This window comes from Rhinolophus sinicus, linkage group LG05 (genome assembly GCF_036562045.2).
Source record: "Rhinolophus sinicus isolate RSC01 linkage group LG05, ASM3656204v1, whole genome shotgun sequence".
NCBI classification, from domain to species: Eukaryota; Metazoa; Chordata; class Mammalia; order Chiroptera; family Rhinolophidae; genus Rhinolophus; species Rhinolophus sinicus.
This window is the reverse complement of record NC_133755.1, coordinates 43,688,023-43,706,387: the sequence shown is the minus strand read 5'-3', so window position 1 is coordinate 43,706,387 and position 18,365 is coordinate 43,688,023. Positions and strand designations below refer to the sequence as shown.

General features: G+C 35.3%; 1 protein-coding gene across 3 annotated transcripts in view; it reads right to left on the bottom strand.

Annotated features, from left to right (window-relative positions):
* The window catches only part of COMMD1 (copper metabolism domain containing 1), a 186,011-nt gene that overhangs the window by 126,373 nt on the left and 41,273 nt on the right, over positions 1 to 18,365 (bottom strand). For all 3 annotated transcript variants that reach the window (XM_019717681.2, XM_019717676.2, XM_019717686.2), the window contains one exon: positions 17,337 to 17,618. In XM_019717681.2, the coding sequence (XP_019573240.1) occupies positions 17,337 to 17,618 (282 nt within the window). The remainder of the gene's footprint in view (positions 1 to 17,336; positions 17,619 to 18,365) is intronic.

Genomic DNA, 18,365 nt, shown 5'->3' with positions numbered 1-18,365 from the left:
TCTTAGAAACTGTGAAAGAAATCAATATAAATTTTTTAAGATATGTACACATGCAAATACATATATTTGTATATGTATATGTGTAAATATGGGTATGTTTATAGTCATTTTCTTCCATGAGAAATCAAGTTTTAAGGAAGTCTGACAACAAATCTTACTTTTAAAAAAACAAAGAAGAAATAACAATGCCCTAAATCACAAAAAAATTGGAAAAGACTTTATTATAATAAAGTCTACAACAAAATTCAAAACCATTTTGAATTTCTGTTATTTAGCATTGCTACAATTATTAGCAGTATCTTTATTATGCTTTTTGATTCATTACTTCTTAAAACCACTATCTGAAAACGACTCTACGAGGTAGACAGAATTAGTTCTACCTTATATATGAAAAACTGAGAAAGATATGTTAAGTGACTTGCCTAACACTAGTTGATGGGATAGCCAGAACTTCTAGGTCTTTCTACTATCTGGTGGTTTCAATGTTAGCCCCATAATCCTCTTTCAAACTAAATCTTTTGTGGACTCCACTAATTCAATAGGTAACATAGAAGCTGCTCTGACTGAAGCAGATATTGAAGCCCGAGTCCTGTATACCTAAGCTCCGTCTTTCCTCCCCCAGGATAAACTTTGAGGCGCTTCTAGGGATTATCATGACTCCAAAGAACACAGTGTAAAACACCACCAGCAAAGGTCATCTCCTTATGGGAAAACCATAATGTTAAATTTTAATCCAAATATGAGTAAAAGTAGTAACTAATAAAATAGTATCTCTCACAGCTACCACATCTTAGATTTTTATAGTGTGGGGGAGAAAGAAACTTTCCCCTACCCGACTAGGTTCTTTCGGCTAGGCTAATAATTAAACCTACATGAGATTAGGCAAACGAGAAAATAACAAAATTTAATTATATAAGTACATAGGGGAACCCCACATACATGAGAGAGTCTCAGACGCCTCATATGTGAGAGGTTCAAAAAGAGAAAGTGAGGAACATATGACACTGACACTCTGAAATAAGGATGAGATGAGGTATCCTGGGGCTTTAGAGGGAAGGAAGGTCATTCTCAGGACAATAAGAGCAAATATTCAGTAATTAGAAGTTTGCCCTACCCTATACATAGTTCATAAAACATTATTCCTGGTGGTAACTCTTATGGACAAGGACCCTAATTTAAATTAGCTAAGGGAGAAGTAAAAGTTTCTCATGAGCCCACAGGGTCTCAACTGCCTTCAGCTCAAAATAATTCATATGCCAAAGTGACATCTTGGAGAGGCCTGTTCTGAACCCCTTCAATAGGCACAAATACATACCGATGGAAGTAAAGTTACACCCCATATGTACCATTCCAAAGGGCTTAGCCACAAAGGGTTTACTAATTACTGAATTACTCCCATGCATTGTGTGATACTGTAGGAAGGGGAAGGAGTATTTCATTTATTTGGCAGTACTATCACTTCATTTACATGTCTGACATAAAAATACTAGCTATGTCGTGTTTCCAAAGTTAAATATAGATTCCTTTCTTCAAATAAAATTTAAATAAAATCTTATATGGATGGTATCTTACTCGTGTGTTATGAGCTATTCTAGGTAAATAGGGCGGGGTGGGGAGCAATGCCGAGAAAAGTCAGCCAAACTTCTCCAAAGCAGCCAAAGGCTCTAGGAACACTAAAATAGAGGAAAAGCTAGCAAAAGTAAAGGATTATTTCAAAGTTTCTGAGCAGTTTCTGAAATGTAAACGGTGAACAGCCTATGCTGTTTGATGGTCTGACATCTGAAGCAGAAGCAGAGACAACAACACTTGATTTACAGGCATAAATAAATGTACGTGAGCAAAGTACAGCATAAACTGCCTGTTCACACCCACCTGAGTAAATCATTATAATAGTCTATGTGCTTCTGACAAAGGACTATTGCCATAGGTACACACAAGGCTCATAAAACAATGAAGTATTATTTTTTAAAATAGCAGCACAAACTTTCCAGGGTTTGAGCAATAATCAACTGGCAGGTCAAGTTTATTAATCCCAAGTGCCAAAGAGAAAGCAAACCTCAAACTTAATTTACCTTTGAAAATAAACCTTAAACTTGGAAGAAAACCAAAGTGGAAATGATTGATAGTTTATATAGAAAACCACCAAAGAATAAGAGAATGCATCTACAGAAAGCGGACGTTAAAGTTTAAATCATATGAGGTCAGGAAAAAACCAAAACAAAAGAAGAACAACCCTTGCATCAGCTCCAAAGAAGCCATTATCAGCTCCACTCCTTTCCTCACTATCAAATGCATTACATCCAGTAAACTACTGTGTATCCCCGAAAATAGGACCTAGCATGATTTTTCAGGATGACATCCCCTGAAAATAAGCCCTAATGTGTCTTTTGGAGCAAAAACTAATATAAGACCCGGTCTTATTTTCGGGGAAACACGGTAGCAGTTATGCCCCAAAATACATACGAGTATATCCTGAGGTTGTAAAACAAAATAATTTGAAGACTAGTGGTCTTCCAAAAAGAATAGCAAACTGGAATCTAACTTTGTTTTCATCTTGCCTCTGATACAAATTACCCATGTAACCTAAGCAAATAATTTTTTGTCTCCAGGCCTTCTCATGTGTTAAAAAGGGATTCTAATAGCTACACTACATATCTCACAATATTGTTGTAATTATCTGATAAAATAATAGACATCAAAGCACGACCTAAAATACTAAGCATCATGTAACTTGTACACTGTGAAAGATACCCATTTTAACAACCAGGTATAGCAAATAGATTTATTTTTGTTAACTAAACTTGAAAAGATTATGTATTAATTTTCCACTATTGACTCAAGAAGAAAAATCCCTATGCTTTTATGCTGAGAAACAATCCTATCTTAATAGCCTGATTCTACACAAGCTCTGGTTCTCTCTCAACATCACAGATACAGAACTGAGAATCTTTAGCGGTCACTTGTCAAAAAAAAAGAAAGAAAAGAAAACTTATTTCAATTGCCTGAGCTTCAGTTGAGCTTTGAATTCTAATAATAAATCATGTATTTAAATAAGAGTGGGGAGATATAGTGTGGAAACTTTGGGAGAGGTGCCATCTTTTTTAAAGGAAATGCATTAGTGTACGAAACAATGGGATGCATTTAAACATGTAGTGAATGGCACTCCGTGGAAGTCCCTGTGCTGCAGAGGGTTGTGCTGTGTGGCGTGGAGCTGGAAGCAGCTTAACACAAATTTTAATCTAAACCAAATGCTGAAATCTTGTTCCAAGCTTCCTACTTGCTGCAAAGACTGAAAGAATGAAACATGTAAAATAATGCCTTACAGAGAACGGGCACTCAATGACAGTTTTTGGCTGTTTTGAGAACAAAGGTGATGATGATAAAGGATATGATGTGGGTCTCATGTACAAACTACATAGACTATCACTTGGTTTTCTTATTTAAGAAAAAAGGAAAATCTAACAGTCTAGCATTCAAAAACATATGATAAGACTGTTTTTGTTTTTACTGCTTCCCCTTAGGCAAAGACACTTCCGGTGTTACATACATTGAGGAAACTTTACCAGTGATCCATGAAACATACATGAATATGTGGTGAATGGCCATTATATGGCAACTGCTATGCGTTTTATATTATAACAACTTTCTGGTAGAGGTAGATATGGCCCAATTATGTAAAATGATGAGCTGAGCCCTGAACATATGGAAATATTTACTAAATATTGAAGGAGAGTTTGTCAGTTACCAGTGAGAGGTTAAACTAAAAGGTTGTGATGGAGAAAAGGGCTAGAAAAGGCATGAGGATTACACATCTGGCAGCTATAATGGAGCAAGCAAGAAGAGCCAGTCCAAAGAGAGAGGAGAATGGACTGAGCGTGCAGTGCAGGCAGAGTCTGAGAGTGATGATGCAGAAAGCAGAGGAAAGGAGAGATACAAAAGGTCAAAGAGAGACTGAGACCTGGAGCAATCCTGGGGATAACTAGGCTCTGTGCCAGTCCACACGCACCCCTATAATAAATCCTCCATTCTTTGACATAATTTGAGTGTGACTATTAATGAAAACCAAAGGGACCAAACTTAATCACAATCTTCTACATGATATTTCCAACCCTACAGGCTGAACTTCTAAATTCATAATCTCTTTTGATACATTTTTCTAACTTCAGTTTCCATCATAAACTGCTGAGGTGAGTGTTCACACCTTTTATGGGTATCTTTCCTATTATGTGATATCTACTGTATCTACTAACTGACTACTTACAATTCAAATTTAGCAACTGAATATATTAACTTGAGAGCAGGAAAATTTAAAAAAGCAAATATTTGAATTCTTACTAAGCAAAACACTTCTTAAGAAGTAACTTTTAAAGAAGATATTTTTCTGTTCTTCCCTCTCCCAAGCTCTCCTAATTCAACATTTTCACTCCAAAAACTATGCCACACTTACCTTTGCTCATTAACTGAGGAGAAAGGTAAGTAGAAGCATAACTAAGGCCTACCCTATCATCAGAAATCATCTAAGAACTATGGTTTTCTCACTCACCTCTAGTACATTACTCCTTATACCAGATATTCTTATTTCCAAAGAGAGAGGGAAGTAACTCAGGTCCTGTAATATTGATGTCTTTTTTCCTTCAAGTTAGTGAAAAATAATTAACTAAATACAGACAACTCATAAAAGGCCCAGGAATTTAAAAGTAAGATTTAAGTATTATACTTTTGTTTCTGCCCTGTTTTAAAGAGGCTAAACCTATAGAAAAAGAGCAGCAAGGGAAGTTTATGGAGTATATTAGGTTCCACTAAAGCAAACAATTCTCAATTTCAAAGAATACACTTAGGGCTTTGAAAGGTGGATATATGACTTTTACTTCTATGAGCAATGGTTTCTAGCACAGTCAAATTTGAAGTAGTTCTTCGTAAGAAGAAATTCACAAAATCCACACATTCTAGGCAGTGTTTAGTTATCTGCCAATCAATCACAAGCATATTCTGAGGATTTTCTACGTGTTCAGTGTAAGATATATACCAGACAATTCCTATACTCAAAAATTTAAAAACTTGACAGGGAAATAAAAAATTATATGGTGGAAGAACTTGCAAATTATAAAGGGACATATAATTAAGTGTTAAACTGTGTTATACAAAGTGAAGCATCAGAAGACTACAAAGGAAAGTTAGATCACGTAGAAAAATTCATTCAACCCCGACCTCGTCCCATATATAAAAATCAACTCAAAGTGAATCTATGACCTAAATATAAGAACTACATAGGGGTAAATTTTTTGTGACTCAAATTTGGCAGTGGAGTCTTAGATTTGATAATAAAAGCAATAAAATAAAATAAAATAAAAAATTGAGGAACAAAAGAAAAAACTAGATAAACTGGGCTTCATAAAAACTTAAGACTTTTGTATATCAAAGGACAGTACCAAGAAAGTAAAAAGACATCCTATAGAATGGGAGAATACATTGTGAATCATATATCTGATAAGGGCTTACTACAAAGAATACATAAAGAACTCTTAAAACTCAAGAACAAAAAAGACAACCCACTTTTTTAAAAAGTACGCATGACATTAAGCATATAAAATTCAGATATACTATAGGAATTATTTCTGCACTTTCCCTTTATGGCCAGAGGGCAAGCTATATAGGTATGTTCTTCAACTTTGCTTCTGTAGTGTTTTCATCCTTCAGCTGAATACAAAGCCTAATGTCATAAGTTTTATGACATAAAAGGTATTAATATCAACTCAAAGAGTTTAAATGACAGGGAAACTGGAAAACTGTCCACTGAACCCAGCAAGTAAAGTAAGTGAGGCAGTGCCACTGTCAGTACTTCTTTGATCCTATACTCTTCATTTCTCTAATCCATTGCTGACCCCCTCCAACCTTGCCTCCCTCACAGAGTCTTTATTCACTTGCCCACTAAAAGTCCACATTTCTCAAACTTCCACTCTTGGTCTTCCTTCTGCTCCTCAATAATCTCTTGACTCAATGGCCACTGAACAAATGCTCATGACTTTCAGACTTCTCTTCTTGCCAAATTTACACCACTGAAACCCAGACCCAAATTTCCAAATTCCTAATAAACATCTCAAGAACAATTCAACAAAAAGGAGCCAGAACTCACTGGTTTTGAAGATTCTCAGTTTCTCCAGATGCAAATATTAAAGTGGGAAATGAATTCTAAGCAAAGTTCAAATCCAAGCCACTGGCCAGGAAGACAAGGTCTAAAAGATAAGGTTGAGAGCATAGCTGTAAAATTCTTTGTTAGAACCTCAGAAAGCTCTAAGGTGATGCCTCTGAGTACTATTTAGTTAGACAAAGGGCCTTCTAAAGATTTTAAAAGTATGACTTAGAGAATCTTTTAATCAAACACTAGCAGTCTAACAAGCTAAAAGCCATTGTCCCTTAGCAGAATCCCAAGACAGAAAATGTCTTATCTCACAGAGATCTTTTAAGTGTGGCTTTTAGCTAATGAACTGAGCCCAAATAGGATTTATAGGAGATCCATAAAGTTTTTAAGAGAATTACATAGACAGAAACACTGCCCATTTGGACTGAAAGGAACAGAAACAGTACAAAATGAAGAGTTCTTTGGACTTTCAAACATTTACAGGCAGGAAGTGGGTAGAGGAAACTACATAACTGCAAATACAGACTACCTTTCATAGAAAAGGAAAGGTAACTCAAGAGTATAAAACCAAACACCCGGGAGACAGAGCTAAGAGTCATGGAGAATTATTCCCAGACTTTGAATTCTAATCAAGGAACTATAAACCTGTGCGCCCAGTTGAATTTCAGAAGTGGTATGAAGTAATGACACCTTTGTGCCAACATTTCCCCCCTCTCTGAACAAGAGTTCAATAGTAGTAATCTTATTCCTGCCCAACCATTGTGTTCTGGGTGTGAGGAGCAGATAAATTGCCTCTTTAGTTTCACAGGTCTTCAGATAAAGAAGTAATGCACTCAAGGAGCTGAAATTAAGAAACTACACCTAAGGAGCCTCATCCAAACCTAGACTTAATTTAGATGATGACATGCTAGGCTATAAGCTGATGTTATAAAGGAGAGACTTTTGCAGAATATTGGGAGAAGGAGAATATATTTTGCATATGAGAATAATGTCAATAATTTTGGCTAGACAGTGTACTATACCAATTTAAAATATGTTCACAAATTCTTTGACACTTCCTTCAAGGAGGAGAGCCTAATATCCCTCCCCTTATGTGTGGGCTGGACTTATTGACTTGTTTTGAACAATAACAAAAGAGTAACTTCCAAAGACTAGAATAGGCAAAGGGAAAAACAGTAACTTTACAACAGAGAAACCTGATAAATGCTACTTTAACAAGTGATGAAAGGTAACATCAACAGTCTGTCATTTGGATTGTATCTATCCCGTAACATGGTGTGACAAGAAAGGCACGTCACCTCTATTGCATTCTTTCTCAAAACCCCTAACCCCAGCCTAACCGTGAGAAATGCAACATAAGCCCAGATTGGGGGGCATATCGGCTCAGTACTCTTCAAGTACAGGATATCGGCCCAGTACTCCTCAAGACTTATGGTCATGAAAAATAAGGAAAGACAAGAGACTGTCACAGACCAGATGAGATTGGGGTGATAGATAACTAAATGTAATTTAGTTAGTTCAGTTAGCAATTTAGTGGTATCCTGGATTGGATCCTGGAACAGAAAGGGAACATTAATGAAAAAAAACTGGTGAAATACAAATAAAATCTGTAGTTTAGTTAGTAACACTATACCAATGTTAGCTACTTATTTTTACAAATATATCATAGTAATGTAAGATGTTAACAGGGAAAACTGGATAAGGAGTGTAAGGGAACTCGTACTACCTTTGCAACTTCTGTATAAATCCAAAATTACTCAAAAATAAAGTTAATCTATAGACCCCCCCAAAAAAATCATACCTATTTCTGAGGGCTGATAAGAGGACTGAATGAGTCAATGCATAAAATACATTTAGAAAAATGCCTGGAACATGGTAAGGATAAAATAAATAATAGCTATTAATTATTCTTATGTTAAACACTAGTTGATATTCACTAAATGGATTAAAAACTAAAACATATGACAAACCAACAAAAGCTAGCTTCATTAATTCCATACTTGTTATATTGCTCTATTCCTCATTATTTCTCACCAAAAATAAACTGATATATATTTATTTTTTTAAAGCAGAAGTAATGGAGTACAAGTCAGAGACTAAGCCACATACTGCATGGTGGCTTCCTGCTTGCTGTTTCTCTCTTGGATCACTCATTATGGAAGTAACCAGTTGCTATGTTACTCTATGGCCAACAACCAGAAGGGAACTGAGGCCTCTTCCAACAGCCACATGAGTGAGCGTGGAGACAGGACCTCCAGCTCCAGTCCAGCCTCGGGATGGCTGCAGCCCTGGCCAACATCTGGTGCAACTTGAGGGAACCCTGAGCTACAATCACTTAACTAAGCTGCTCCCAAATTCATATCCCAATCCTACATGAGATAATAAGTGTTTGTTGTTTTAAACCCCTAATTTGGAGGGGAAATTTGTTATGTAGCAGTAGATAACTAACGTATGGATTCTCTCCCTTATTAAGTCATTCAAAATTTATCAAACACCTACTTTAATATTTTGAGGCTTTAAGGGATACAAGTATTAATGACAAACTGTAGGCTTCTTGAACGCATAAACCAACAAGCCACTGTAGTGGACACGTATTGGTTTTGTTTGTCCAACATACCTAATTCCTTTGAACAATCACTCCGCACCTATTCCCTGTGGTATCAGCTGTCAAACTACACCTGACCTTGCCCCTGGTCAAAGGGCTGGATAAATAATACAAGCTTAAATTATCCTAATTCCTGTAAACCATGACTTTTCCATGTGACCTAAGCAGGGAAAATAAAAATCAGTTTTTAATCAATATACATGAATTGGGAAGAGACGAGCACCTCTTTCTACTGGTGTGGACCTGATAGCCATTTTCTTACCTCCACAGGGAGTACGCTTGTTTACAGCATGACATGAACAGAGCCAGAGAGAGCCAAGAGATACCTGACACCAGGAACCACATTTGGGCTTCCTACGTACATAACCCACTAATCTCCTTTTATGATTAATTAAGTTAAACACTAATACAAGTGCTTTTTTTTAATTCTTAAATTTTTTTTAAAATTAAACTATTTTAAGATTATAGATTTACATGCAATTTTAAGAAATACAGAAACCTCATATACCCTTTACCCAGTTTCCCTCAATGGTAACATCTTGCAAAACGATAGTACAAGATCACAACCAGGATATTGACATTGATACAGTCAAGAGATAAACATTTCCATCACCACAAGAATCCCTCATATCCATTTTTATAGCCACACCTACTTCCCTCGTGCCCCTATTCCCTCCTTAACCCCTGGCAACCATTAATTTGTTCTCCATTTATGTAACTTTTTCATGTCAAGAATGCTATATAAATGGAATCATATAGTATGTAACCTTTTGAGATTGGCTTTTCTCACTCAGTATAATTCTCTGGAATTCATCCAGGTTGTCGTATGTATCAACAGTTGCTTCCTTTTTATTGTTGGATGGTATTCTCTGGTGTGGATACGCTACAGTTTAACTATTTGTTTAACTGTCCTTTCACCTCTTGAAAGGACGTCTGGGTTGTTTCCAGTTTTATGCAATTATGAATAAATCTGCTACAAACATTCATGCAAGGGTTTTTGTGTCAATTTAAGCCTTAATTTCTCTGGAAATGTCCAAGAGTGTAATTGCTAAGTGGTGTTTGCATGTTTACTTTTAAAAGAAACTGACAAACTATTTTTCAGAGAATGACTATACCATTTTTTACAATTACCATCTAAGAATGGTCCAGTTTCTTTACATCCTTTCTAGCATTGAGTAGTGTCACTATTTTTTATTTTAGTTATTCTGATAGGTGTCTAGTAACATCTCATTGTGATTTTAATTTGTATTTTACCTAATGGTTAATGATGTTGAACATTTTTTAAGTTATTTACCAAATGCATATCGTCTTCCATAAAATGTCTTTTCACTAATTTTGCCCATGTTCTAATTGCTTTCTTTTTCTATTTTGAGAGTTCTCTCTATACTCATATGCTAGATTATAACTCTTTGTCAGATGTATGGTTTGCAAATATTTTCTCACTCTGTAGCTTGTCTTTTTATCCTCTTACCAGGGTCTTTTACAGAGCAAAGTTTTATTTTTGATGAAGTCCAATTTATCAAGTTGTCTTTTTATGGATCGTGCTTTTGATGTCAAGTCTAAGAACTCTTTGCCTAGCATTAGATCTTGAGGATTTTCCATGTTTCTTTTCTAAAAGTTTCAGAATTTTACAATTATATTTATTCCATGAATCGTTTAGAATTAATTTTTGTATAAAGTGTGAGACTTAGGTTGATATTCTTCGCCCGCCCCCCATCCCCTGCATGAATGTCTAATTGCTCCAATACCACTTGGTGTCTATATTCTGTTCCATTGATCTATGTGTCCATCCCTCTGCTGACACCATAGTCTTGATTGCGACAGAATTATAATAAATCTTGAAATAAGGTAGACTGAGTCCTTCTGCTTTATCCTAATTTTTAGAATTGTTTTAGACATTCTAGTGCCTTTCCATATAAAGTTTAGAATGATCTCTATGTCGAAAAAATAATTTATTAGATTTTGATAGAATTATATTAAACCTGTGTATCAATTTGAGAACTGATATCTTTACTGTTGAATCTTTAATCCATGAACATAGTATATTTCTCCATTTACTTATAACTTCTGATTTTTCATCCACCATTGTGTAATTTTCTTTATACAAGTCCTGTATACGTTTAATTTACACTTAAGTATTTCATTTTTTTGAGTGATTGTAAACAGTATTGTATTTTTAATGTTGATGCCTATGTCCATGTGCTCATTGAGATATAGAAATGCAATTGATTTTTTATGTTTAGCTTACATCCTGTAATCTTGCTGAATTCACTTATTAGTTCTTGGGACTTTCCACATAGATTAATTATGTCATCTTCATATAGGGACAGTTTTATTTCTTCTTTCCAATTCTATATGTATACCTTTTATTTTCTAAACACTGGCTTCAGCTTCCACATCATGTTGAATAAGAGTGGTGAGAATGGACATCCTTGCCTTGGTCCCCAATCTGGAGACAGCATTCAGTCTTTCACCTTAAGTATATTGTTACCAGTAGGTGTTTATTCGTACCTTTTTCCAAGTTGAGAAAATTCCCCTCTATTTCTATTTTTTGGAGATTTTTTATATGAATGAGTGTTGAATTTTATCAAATATTTTTTCTGTATCAATTGACATAATCATATGATTTTCTTGTTTAGCCTATTGATATGGTGGATTATACTGATTGATTTTCAAATGTTGAATCAGCCTTGTATACCTGGAATCAAGTTCACTTGGTCATGGTGTATAGCTATTTTTACATATTGCTGAATTCTATTTGCTAATACTTTAAGAATTTTTGCAGTTATATTTATGAAAAATATTCATCTGAAGGGTTTTTTGCTTTGCTTTGGTGTGTGTGTGTGTGTGTGTGTGTGTGTGTGTGCATAAGTGTCTTCTGTCTGTCTAGTTTTGGAATCAGGGTTGTACAGCTTTACATATAAACTGGGAGAAGTCTCTCCTATTTTCTGTAAGTGATTATATAAAATTGGTGCTGATTATTCTTTAAATTTTTGGTAAAATTCTCTAGTGCAACCATCTAAACCTGGAGATACCTTTTTGGGAGTTTTAAAATTATGAAATTTGATTTCCTTAATAGCTACAGGACTATTTAAATTATGTTTCATAATGGGTGAACTGTGGTAGTTTGTGTTTTCAAGTGTTTTTCATTTTAAATCTAAGTTGTATCAAACGCTACAGAAAAGTTCAAAATATCCTGAGAATTCAGATTATCAGTTGAGATAACCCAGGAAAAGTTCATGACAGAGGTATTGAGTAATATGGACTTTGAAGAAGAGAGAGGATTTTACCAAGTGAAAATGGGGATAGATAAAGAACATTTCAAGTAGCAACAGGAAAGGATATTAATGTATGAAAAATACAGTCCCACTTGGTTGGACTGTACAATATAAATAGATGATAGAGCATAGAAGCCTTAAATTATATTCGAAGAAGACTAGGCTATTTTCCCTAGATTAAGAGAGTGTGTGAGGAGGAGTTATCATGGGATGACAGGCTAAACTCATTTTGTGATCAATACTGTTTGGATGTCACCATTAAATTAGCTACGTACTTACTAGCTTTATCATAATTTTGTTCATGCTTCTCCACATATCCACAAGACTTATTAAAGCCACAGGTGAGTTGTTAAAATTCACATATACTTCCCCTGCTATTGACTTCCTCTAATCTACTTAGGTTAATAACCCTGGCAATACAAAGGAAATTGAGCTTATTTGTCAGTTATCTGAGCTAGTTCCTAGTGCTTACCACTCATCATTATTGACACCTGCATCTTGAGTGATACTGCTGAGCCCTACTTAATTAATTACACACACAGCTATTTAGAAAGTTCAGAAACATGACATACCTGAAACTTAGCTTCCAAGTTCAATAGTCCTACTTTGTTTCCCAAATTGAAAAATCATTTTTAAAAATTCATACAAAAGTGAGACTGGCCTTACACAATATACAAAAATTAAAGTGGATCAAAGACCTAAATGTAAGAGCTAAAACTAGAAAATGCTTAGAGGAAAACATAGGGAGGAAGTTTCATAACATTGGATTTGGCAATGATATCTTGGATATGACACCAATGGCACAGGAAACAAATGAAATAGAGGAATTGGACCACATCAAAATTAAGATTTTTGTGCATTAAATTATTATCTAGAGAGTGAAAAGAAAATCTACGGAATGCAAGAGAATATCTGCAAATCATATATCTCATAAAAGATTGATACCCAGAATATATAAAGAACTTCTACAACTCAACAATAACAACAAAAACAACAACCAGATTTTTTAAATGGGCAAAGGACTTGAATAGACATTTCTTCAAAGAAGGTTTACAAAAGGCCGTTAAGCATATGAAAAGATGCTCAACATCACTAATCATTAGAAACTGAACTCAAAACCACTTCACACCCATTACCATGTTTCCCCAAAAATAAGACCTAGCCAGACAATCAGCTCCAATGCGTCTTTTGGAGTAAAAATTAATGTAAGACCTGGTCTTATTCTACGATAATATAAGACCGGGTATAACACAACACAACACAACACAACACCGCGTCTTATATTAATTTTTGCTCCAAAAGACGCATTAGAGCTGATTGTCCTGCTAGGTCTTATTTTCAGAGAAACATGGTAGGATGGCAATTTACTTACACACACACACACACACACACACACACACACACACACCAGAAAATAACAAATGTTGATGAGAATGGGCGGAAATTGGAACCCTTGTGCACTGTCAGAAAGAATGTAAAATGGCATAGACATTGTGGAAAAGTTTGGCAGTTTCTCAAAAAGCTAAATATACAATTACCATATGATCCAGCAATTCCACTCCTAAGTACACACGCAAAAGAATTAAAAGCAGGGACTCAAACAGATAATTGTATATAACTGTGCACAGTAACATTATTCACAATAGTCAAGAGGTGCCAACAACTCAAATGTCCATCAACATATTAATGGATACATAAAATGTGATATATATGTATGTGTACACACACACACACACACACACACATATACAATGGAATATTAGCCTTAAAAATGAATGAAATTCTGATACATGCTATTACATGGATGAACCTTAAGACATTATGCTAAGCAAAATAAACCAGACACAATAGGGTAAATATTGTATGATTCCACTTACATGAGGTATCTAGAATAGGCCAATTCACAGACACAGAAAGTAGATACAAGTTACCAGGCACCAGAGAGAGGTGGGAATGGGGAGTTACTGCTTAATGGGTATAGGGTTCCTGTTTGGTATGATGAGAAAGTTCTAGAAATAGAGAGTGGTGATGCTTACACAACATTATGAATGTACTTACTACAAGTGAATCGTACATTTGAAAAATGGTTAAATGGTAAATTTTGTGTTATGTACACTTTCCACACACACACACACAAAACAAATGCTAAGAATGGGCTTGGACCAGAGGCCTTCCACATTCATCTTGGCAGTAGAGCTGTGGCAAACGTGGAATGAAGCCCACAGTCAACAGGCCAGTACACAAATACTAGACAAACACAAGCAGTTTCAACATTGCTGGGCAGGATACACTGCTGCCCTGAGTTTAACACAAAGGACTTACATCCAAAAATGGTTTCCAAGTCCTCTCAAGGCTTGGTTTCCTGGCTGCCTCTCAAGCACCCCATCTGTCCACAAGACTAGAACCAGAGAGCCAGAACAGCAACAATCTGAAAGAAGTCCAACAGCAGGAGCTGTGTGTTGGCAAGTACTAGTCAAAAGCTGAGGACTATAGCAGTGCCAAAGCCCTGTTCTCAGGGTCAACAAGTTTGCAAGACACTCATATCTTTCTCTCCCTCTTTAACTCTTTTTTATGAAGTATAATACACATACAGAATAGGGCACATCATAAGAAAGATTTTTTTAAAACCAATTAGGAAAAATTTAAGCTCCATAATCTCAAATGCATCTCTTTATAAATTGGGAGTTGAAAAATAAAATTATTTCAGCACAAACAGCATTTTCTTACCTGCCAGATGTCAAATAATTTCTTTTATTTTTCCCCAAGTGGAAGGGCTAACTATAGCTATCAAAAAAACTCAAATTGTATAGTAGATGGTCAACTTAGCAACAAAACTGTCAAGATTAGGATTACCAATTTATACTATTGGGTTGGTGCAAAAGTAACTGCAGTTTTTAACCTTTTAAACCGCAATTACTTTTGCACCAACCTAATATCATATTCATATGCAAAAACCCCCAAGTTATATATCAAATTCCTCCCTTTCTTTCATTTTGCACATTTCTTCAAATTCATCTCAAAGCAACTCATCAACATGTGCCATTCACATTTCTTCAATCTGCTCACTTCTGTCCAACTTGACTACTAAAATTATCTCCATCTTCCTTGCTCATATTGTTTCCCCAGGACCACTACAATAGCTATAGCTCCCTCTAAATGCTCTCCTGGTTTTACTTTTTCTTCTTTTGGCACAATACTGAGTTTTATTAGTTATACCTAGGCTTGACAAACAGATTTTGAAACAAGCTATAATAAAATTTTAAAAGGAGGGACTTCTCATAATTGTGGAACAGAGGTGGAAATGTGGAATGGAGGTTGTCCAAAGTCCCATTTTGAACATAATCCCATTTTGAAGTGGAGTATTAATTTTGGTTCTGCTCATTTTGGATACCTAACCTTGCTAACAGAATGAAAGGTGAAGTTTTTTGTTTTTAATCTTGAGATCCATTTTATTTAACTACCATCGCACAGAGATTTAGAAATAAAAGAGAGTTGCTCTTAATGTGCAAAAAAACAATTCCAATCTTAGTGATTTTTTTCCTGGGATTTCAGTACCATGGCTTCTCTCTTGATTATATTATAATCCATCCTTCACACGTGAATCAAATGATCCTATATGAACATAAATCACATTGCATCATTCCTATTTGAAACCCTCCAATGGTTTCCTATTATACTTAGAATAAAAATCCAAATTTCTTCCCAAGGCCAACTTCTTGCCTTTGCTCTTCCCTCTGCCTGTATTTTGCACTCCCAGATCAGCCTGCCTTCTTAGGCACATTTTATTATAAACCCCAGTTAAAAAAAAAATTAGGTAATACTAAAATAGCTTTCTAGAAAGGTCTTGAAGTAGATATGTATGTTTTCATATTCCTGCCCAAATGACGAATACTTAAAAACAAAATGAAATAATCACTATTGCTAGATTAAAAAATGAATAGCCTACATAAATTGTTGGTAAAATATCTAAGTGTACTTATCACATCTTGCTATTCTGTCATATTTTTGGTCCAGGAACAATAGGAGGGAGGTGGTGTAACACAATGGGTAAGAGAATAGACTTTCGGGTCAAACAAACCAAAGACAATAAAGGCCATTAACACTATTTTACAATAACTGAACAAAAGATCCTCCAAACGTATTTTGAAGAATTTTTTTAAAGGATTATCTTTTAAATTGAAATTAAAGTCATTATGAAAAATTTGAAAAATTACACTGAAAAATTCTAAGAAACTTAAGAAGGAAATACATGAGGAAACTGGCCACCTAAGCAGGCTCTCTTCATTAGAAGGAAATAATATATTCCTATTATAGGATGTAACAGAAGCACTTATTTCATTATTTATCTGAAAAAAAAATCTGGTTAGCTAATTCAGTGATCTGGGTTTTCTCTTCCTGATTACAAGTTGCTGCTTTTTTCCCCCAAAAGACATACACCAAGTCATTAAACGTCTTGATCTGGCAGTCATCTGGAGCACAAACCAAATGACTTCAAGAAAAACCATGTAGATGCTAAAATGATCTACTATAGTGATTGTGGAAACTGCAAGGGAAAGCAGCCATGTTTTGTAAATAATCAAGATCGAATTAAAAATCATTTGTGGGCTCAAGGACAGAGATGAAGCACTTAGGAGCTTTAGGAACAATATATTACTGTACTTAATGCCTCCTATACCTGACTGTCTATAAAGATGACTGGGTGAGATAGTTTTATTCTGTGTTCTTTAATCTCAATTTCTGGTCTTTATTTAGCATCTCTATCATTGCCTTGGAGATTCTGATGAAATACCAAGAATTCTGAGATCTAACCAAAGTGGAGTAGTGGCCAACTACTGTACAATTCTATTGATCCATTTTGTACTTCTGTGATAACTGCAGGACCCTGAGGCTAGTTTCCAGGCTCTATGCACAATTAGGAGTCCCCAGATTTTCAGATGATTCCATCTCTAAAAAGGGATTCTAGGAAACAAGGTCTTTTCCTATTATTATTATCTCTGCAAAGAAGACTGTTACTGTATTTCCCCGAAAATAAGACCGGGTCTTATATTAATTTTTGCTACAAAAGACACATTAGGGCGTATTTTCAGGGGATGTCTTATTTTTCTCATATACAACACTCTACATTTATTCAAATACAGTCATGTCATCTTCTTCTGTAACATCGTCATAACGTACTAAATGCGTCCGTCTGGCTGATGATCTTAACTGGGGCTTATTTTCGGGGAACACGGTACATAAAATCAATGTGAATATATGGTATATATGAAATGGAAAATATAGTTTACAGAGGGAAATTGAGTGAAGTTAAACTCACCTGTCCACTTTTCCCTATTTCCAGCTCCATGATGGCAACAGGGGTGTGTATTTGAGCTGAGTGCCTTGATTGTGATTTGCTGTCAATTCTCCAGCTCAGGCCCCGAAGCCCGCTGTCCCAGCGGCTCTGGTTCATGAGACTCTCTCGGATTTTCGTCTTATGACTCTTCCAGAATTTAGAAATGACAGCAGCTTGATCAGATGTGATCCCTCCTTGCTTTTTGGTTTGAGCAGTCAAGAATGCCTCCAGCTGGTTGAAATCCATGTCAGCAGATGCAATAGACTATAATGACACAAAAAGTAATAAATTTGATTTTGGTAGATAACTAGAAAAAGGTAGCTTCTTAACTATAGACCGTATTTTGAGTGATTCATAATCACCGAATAAGTTTTCAAAAAAGGGTCATCAAATGACAGTAATGAGAATAAGCTCTTCATAAACACAAAAATATTTCCCTTTGTAAATATCAAATATCAGAAAAGCTACTGTTAAAAATTCCATGCCATTCAAATTTTATGCCAATAACTATAATTTAATTTTTAAATATCTAGCACTATGGTAGGGAAATAAAATAATACAAATTAAAAATAAAATTATAAGAGAATAAAATTAATTTGCTCTCTGATGAAATCTGACAATTTCACAGTGCCTTATATCCATGCTTAGTTTAACAAACTATAATTGTATGACACCTTATCCATAAGAAGCACTAAGTAAATTCTGTTAAATGAATGCATTATTTTAGCTTTGTAGTCTAACTTCAGCCAAATAGCTCATTCACAATAATACTGCTCTGAAATTATACACTACTTTATGCTTTTACATCAAACCTTAATTGCCATTGCTGTTATGAGAACAGTAAGCAGTTAAATTGAAGTGGGAAGTCATCAGAGGGCTGGGGCAATGGAGCCTTGGCAAGGACAGGGATGGTTAATGATTTGATCTTAGGACAAGCTTTCCCCTGCATCTTCTTTGGTATGTTCTTATCCTCTCCTGTCCACTGGGATTGGCATGAGCTCCAAACCAGAC